The 6,490-nt window shown below is 56.6% G+C and overlaps 1 protein-coding gene across 1 annotated transcript; it reads left to right on the plus strand.

The window, feature by feature from the left end:
* The first annotated feature begins 578 nt into the window (after positions 1–578).
* On the plus strand, positions 579–4,862 carry APLNR (apelin receptor). Its single transcript, XM_074954546.1, has one exon. It carries the CDS (start codon positions 911–913, stop codon positions 2,033–2,035), a length of 1,125 nt encoding a protein of 374 aa, XP_074810647.1. The 5' UTR covers positions 579–910; the 3' UTR covers positions 2,036–4,862.
* The last annotated feature ends 1,628 nt before the right edge of the window (positions 4,863–6,490 follow it).

The following is a 6,490-nucleotide window of genomic DNA, read 5'->3' on the forward strand; positions in this document are numbered from 1 at the left end:
AGGGCAGAGTTAGGATCAGCCTGCCCCGGCAGTAGTGGTTGAGGGGCGCTAGGACCCTGTGGCGGCAGTTGATGCCGGGAGCCAGCAGAGTGGAGTGCAGCACAGAGGTGTAGGGGGCAGCCGCCTGCTGCCCAGGGCGCAGGCAGGGAGGCTCGCAGGAGGTGCGTGGGGGCAGCAGGCAGTGCCGGGGGAGAGACACAGCCTCAAACATTGTTGGAGCTGGGCCCCCGGGGCCTGAATATTGCTGGAGCTTGGGCCCGTATAACTCACCGCCTCTGGTCAGGGCTGATCGCTTTAGTGGGGTTGCTAACTGCATCTGTGAAATTTCACACGGACCCACCCCCCTCGCTGCCCCCCAGCAGCTCCGGCTGGCTTTAGTCCACATTCCAGCCCTGGCTCTGGGGACCCAGGGAGGTGGGGATGGAGGGGCAGGCGGCATGGGCTCATGGATTCAAAGAGCAGCCGGAGCTCCTCTGCCCAGCACCTCAGGAGCAAATTCATCCGCTGGCCTTGAGGATGCTGAGTGAGAGGCGGAGGGGAGGGGTGGGGGTGGGAAGAAGGGGGAAGGGGCTGTAACTTAACGATTCTAATTAGACTCAAGGCTGAGGGACTGACAGGCAGGAGGAAGGAACAGCTGCCTGTGTGTGAGACAGAGAGATCAGGGAGGGCTCTGGCCACATCTGTCTGAGGATTAAGGAAGGAAGGAGAAGAGAAGAGAAATGAGCTGAGTGAAGACTAGGGCTTAGGCTGTCTCCCCAGCGCCAACAGCAAGGACGTGGCTGAGAAGTCAGAGGGACTTAGAACATTTGCCCCATAGACCCAGGTCCCAGCCTGAGAGACCTTCAGGGCCAGAAGGAACTCCTCGCTCCCAGCATCCTTCTCCCAGCCTTGGAGCTGGGATCCCCGAGGCATGGAGGAGCAGCTGGATTGGGCGGCCTATGATGAGAACCAGACGGGAGACTGTGAGTATGAGGAATGGAGTCCGTCCCTGGTGCTCCTCCCCACCATCTATCTGCTGGTTTTCCTGCTGGGCACAACAGGCAACGGCTTGGTGCTGTGGACCATCTTCCGGGGAGGGCAGGAGAAGCGGCGCTCAGCCGACACCTTCATCGCCAACCTAGCCATGGCTGATCTGACCTTTGTAGTGACCCTGCCACTTTGGGCTGCCTATGCCTGGCTGGGCTACCACTGGCCTTTTGGCTCCTTCACCTGTAAGCTCAGCAGCTACCTGATCTTTGTCAACATGCACGCCAGCGTCTTCTGCCTGATGGGCCTCAGCATTGATCGCTACTTGGCCATTGTGCGGCCAATGGCTAATGCTAAGCTGAGGTGGAGGGCCAGTGGGCTGGTGGCCACCATTGCCCTCTGGGCCTTGGCGGCCATTTTGGCCTTGCCAGCCATGATCCTCCGGCAGGCAGCAGTGCTATTGGGAGAAACCAAGGTGACGTGCTACATGGACTACTCGGGCTTGGTGGCCAATGGGACCGAGGGGGCATGGGAGGTGGGGCTGGGCCTGTCCTCCACCATGCTGGGCTTTGTGGTCCCCTTTGTCGTCATGCTGACCTGCTACTTCTTCATCGCCCGCACCATCGCTGACCACTTCCGGAAGGAGCGCAGCGAGGAGCTGAGGAAGAGGAAGCGGCTGCTGAGCATCATCATCGTGCTGGTGGCCACCTTTGCCCTCTGTTGGCTACCCTACCACCTGGTGAAGACCATCTACGTGCTGATGGACCTGGAGGTGATGCCCTGGTCCTGCGGCTTCCATGCCTTCCTCAGTAACTTGCACCCCTACTGCACCTGTGTGGCCTACATCAACAGCTGCCTTAACCCCTTCCTGTATGCCTTCTTTGACCCTCGTTTCCGGCAGGCCTGTGCTGCTGTCCTGTGCTGCAGCAGGGGGCGCTGGCCAGGGTCCGGCAAGGACAAGTCAGCCAGCTACTCCTCCAGCCACAGTCAGAACCTGCAGGGGAAGGGTGGGGAGCTGCCACGGGAGAAACTGGGTCCAGGCAGGCAGGAGACTCTGCTCCGAGGCTAAGAAAAGGGGGATGACATGGACCAGCCTCTGGGGACATCAGATAGAGTGAGTCCTCCTCTGCTGTCACTCTGTCTTTCATTGTTTCTCTCACTCCTTCTTTCATACTTTCTTTTCTCTCTCCATCACTGTCTCCCTCTTTCACCCTTCACTATCTCTTTGATTTCTCCTTCTTCTCTTCCTCCAGCTCTCTCTCGGATTTGCTTCTCCCTTGTTGCAGGCCTTATGCGGATAAGGCATTTCCAAGGCCTGTGCTACCCTGTAGAACCTCAGCATGACCCTTTCAGGCACGGACTGTGCGCTAGGGGCATGTCTACACTGCGGCTGGGAGAAGCCTCCCAGACCTACCCAGGCCGCCATCCACTCTGCAATGGCCACACATTGCTATTTTTAGCGCGCTAGCTAAGCATACCTAGCGCTTGTCCATCTCCCCAGCTGCCGTGTAGACATACCCTAAAGCAGCAGTTCTTAACCAGGGGTCCGAGGGTTCAGGGGGTCCGCCAAGCAGGACCAGCATTAGACTCTCTGGGGCCCAGGGCAGAAAGCCAAAGCCCCACTGGCCCAAGCCCTGCCAACCGGGCCTCAAGCTGAAGCCTGAGCAGCTTAGATTCACAGGGCCCCCTGTGGCCTGAGGCCCTGGATCATTGCCCTACTTGCTACCCTCTAATGCCAACTTGGCTTTTACATGCAGAAAAACAGCTGTGGCACAGGTGGGCTGTGGAGTTTTTATAGCACATTAGGGGAGCCACAGAAAGAAAAAGGTTGAGAACACCTGCTCTAAAGGGCTCATGGCCTGGAGGCAGACAGCCCCAGGGACGAGGGCTTTCTGCATTCCCGGCCTTTGCCCCGCACACACACACACATGCACACACACACACAGGGCTGGCAGCGGCCAGCGCTGGTCACTGGCTGGGCATTGGAGGTGTGGTGTTAGTTTTTTGGGGGGGGCTGGAAGACCCCAGAAAACCACCCCCTAACATACATAGCCCGCCCTCCCCGCTCTAGCCTAATCTGCACAGTGTCTTATGGCTGGAGGGAACAGTTGGCTGCTGCTGCTGCCTCTCCTGAGACACTGGCTCCTGTCCCCCTGAAAATTCACTCTACCCTTTGTCTGCTGTGGTAGGGTGAGGGTCCCCCTCTCTCTTAATGCCTCGGTCAACACCCAGACCCACAAGGTGTTGGGAGCAATTCTTCCCCTGGCTGGGTGGGGCCTGTGAGGAAGCTGTTAGCCGTGGGATTCCCTCCCACCCAGGCACATACATCCCTGTACTGAGAGCCACCCTCCGCTCACCCAGCCCTCCCTCCTTTACATCCCCCACCCACCCAGGATCTCCCACTGGGCTGTTTTGTCTGGGGTTGAGTGTGCACCCCAGAGCCACACCAGGCTCTGTTGGGGGGGGTAGAAGGGCGGGGGAAGGCGTGTGTGTCCCACTGCAGCCATGATGTGGGAGGAAAAGGAAATCATCTCACAGCGGAGGAAAAAGAGGGGATGGGGGGCAGGAGGGTCCCCCCGATTTTGAAATCCAAGCTGCTGTGTTTATTCACCTGCTCGCCTTCACCCACATGGGAAAAAAAGACCGTGAGGAGGTGAACGGGGGTCACGGTTCACATGTCACCGTCTCCCCCCTGCTCAGATGGCCTCAGCCACAACTCCAGAGCAGCTCAGAGGACGCGCACGCAGGGATCTGCCCCCGCACAGCCTAGCTCCTTGAAGGAGGGGCTTTGGTTTGATTGCAGAGGGGATCTATATAGATATATATTACTCTTGCTTCTTAACCAATCCCTGATAATAATACTTGGCCCTTCTGATCAGCAGATTGCAAAGTGCTTCCCAACGTAGGTTAGTACCAGGTCGGGAAACTGAGGCACAGCACAAGGACGTGAAGGACGTGACTTGCCCAGAATCACCTAACAGGCCAGATGCAGGAATAGCTTTACTCGCTGCCCATGCCCTGAGTCTGATGGACTATGGGAGAAGCTGTGTAAGAAGGGCATTGTAGGGAGCAAGGGGTGGACAGTTTTGCTATTCAGACTGGGGTGTGGCAGGTGAGGGGCCAGCGGGTCACTGGGCTACATCTCTTGCCATGTGTCCCTTTTCTGGGTGAGGGGCTGAAGGGCTAGGGAAGTGAACGGAAGGGCCAAGTCGGCTAGCGACCAATGATTGCAGAGGAGCAGGAGGTGGAACAGCAACAGGAAAGCTCTGAGGTTGCAGCCACTCCAATAGGTGCTGTGGATTTTTTGGGCTTCCCTACCTTACCCACCCTGCCTCTGAAGACCATGCTAGAATAAAGCCTGGGGCTGATGTGCTGTGGCCACATCCCCCTTCACCCATACGGGCTCTGGAGGGACTCTGGGCAAATAAGAGCAGTCCCTGACCTGACCCAGCCCTTGGGGGAATGGTGAAGACTCTTGGCTTGCTACGGATCCACTGAGGCTGGAGAAGGGGCCCCAGGGAGGGTGGGTAGCTCCATTTGAACTAGAGCCTGGGTAAAAACAGCCCATCCACAGCCTTTTCTCCATTGGGACACGGCTTCAACAGTCTGGAAGACCACAGAGCCCACAGGCAACCTGTATTTCCAAGTGGACATCTGGCGACAGAAGAGAGGCCACGATCCCCTGGCGAGATCTCCAGGCCAAATATTGTTCTGGGTTGACTTGGGAGCAGCCTGCCAGCTTGTGGGGGCATCTCTGGGATTCTGGCCCCCGCAAGGGCTGCTCCATCAGAACTCTGAACAATGGGGGGCTGCTCAGACTATGGGGTCACTGCTGAGATGGGGGCTGCCTCTTGTCATGCCGACGCAATGGGCAGTTGTTGTGTATGATGAATAAATGGGCCTTGACTAAATGCCTCTTGTCAGGTGAGCTCAGTAACTGCCCTGGGGGAAGTTAATGGAGATCCTGGTTAGGTGTGTGTGATCAAAGGGTTGGGGGAGGGATAGGGGAGAGAGGTGGGGAAAGGGGGCAGAGATGGGGAAGGGATTAAAGGAGGTAGGGAGCGGGGAAGAGACCACAGGGGAGAGGGGAGCAGAGATGGTGGAGGGGGCAGAGATGGGGGAATGACCGTGGTGAAGGTGGGGGATAATGGACACAGAGTGGAAAGAAAGGGTGGGGAGGAGAGACAAGGGGAAGGAGACAGCTGGATGGGGTTATGTGTGTGTCAGCACCGTTGTTTAATCTCTCCTGCCACATCCCTTCAAAGCCAGATGGCTCCTTGAATTTACAACAGGAGGGAACAGCTGTTCAGGAGCTGCTGTTGGGTGGAGCTGCTAAATGAAGACCAGACATGGAGGCCTAATGGCCAGACGTGGAGGCTGGGGGCGGGGGGCAGGGAGAGAGCAGAAGGCCCTGCCTGGTCAATCGACCCCCAAAACATGTGTGGGTTAAAGTGCCCCTTAGCTGCCCAGGGGTTGGGGGCACGTGGAGAGGGGGATGCAGGCTGGGATGGGATTGTGGGCAGAGTCACTGGTGTACTCCCAGGAGAAGCCAGATCTTGGGCCATTTTTCTGACCAGAACCAGTTGCTTGTCCAGACCTGCTGGAGAATCCTTGGGACAAAGAAGAAGCGGCTTTCCCTTGTGGTGGGAAAGGGACAGAATCAGCCTGCAGGGGCACAAAGCTCCAGAGGGGACCACTCGTCTGTGCAGTAAATGAGGTATTTGTGGGCAGGTGGATGTCAATGTGTGTGTGTTGGTTGCGACTTCTGAGCAGGCACTGTGTCTATGTGTGAGTGTCTACTGTGTGCATGCATTTTGGTGTACATGTATGTTGGTGTCTGCTTCTGTATGTCTACATGCATTTATGTTGGTGTACATGTGTGTTGATGTATATGTGTGTTGGTCTCTGGTTCTCTGTGGGTGTGTCTGTCCATGCATGTTGGCTTACATGTATGTTGGTGTACATTTGTCTTGGTGAATGTGTGAACGCTCTTATCTCTGTAGCAGTGTGCAGGCATTTGCCTATGCATGTTTGTGCATCTGTGAGCTTGTGCCTTCATGTCTGTGTCTGAGGGCATACCTGCACACAAGTGCTGTAGCATGTAGGTCAGCATGTGCGTGTGTGTGAGTGGCAGCTGCCCACATGGGATGTTAAACCAGGGGCCTCCAGAGCTAAAATCATGAGCTGCTCCAGCCTGAGCAAAAGAACCAAATCTCTTTATCCGGGAGCTGTAACAACTCAGGCTTTTCACAGATTGGCACAACAGAGGACCTGTAAGACACCCTCCCCAGTGGGATGCATGGGAACTGTTTCTCCTGGTGTGTTGGCCTGTGTGTGTGTGCGTGCTGATCGGCCTGTGTTTCCATGTGTCAGCTTGCATGTGTCCCCTCTATGTCAATCTGCCCATGTGCATGTACACAACCATTCTGTCTAGCTCACGTGGGGAGAAGCATGTCTGTGTCTGCATGTGGAGATGCACATGGCCAGAGCTTGCCTTTTGTTTGTGTTCATTCAAGAGGGTGAC

This window comes from Natator depressus, chromosome 6 (assembly GCF_965152275.1).
Source record: "Natator depressus isolate rNatDep1 chromosome 6, rNatDep2.hap1, whole genome shotgun sequence".
Classification (NCBI taxonomy): Eukaryota; Metazoa; Chordata; order Testudines; family Cheloniidae; genus Natator; species Natator depressus.

Bases quoted from the DNA above. Each gene is read 5' to 3' on its own strand.
- APLNR (XM_074954546.1), top strand. From the start codon at position 911: ATGGAGGAGCAGCTGGATTGGGCGGCCTATGATGAGAACCAGACGGGA.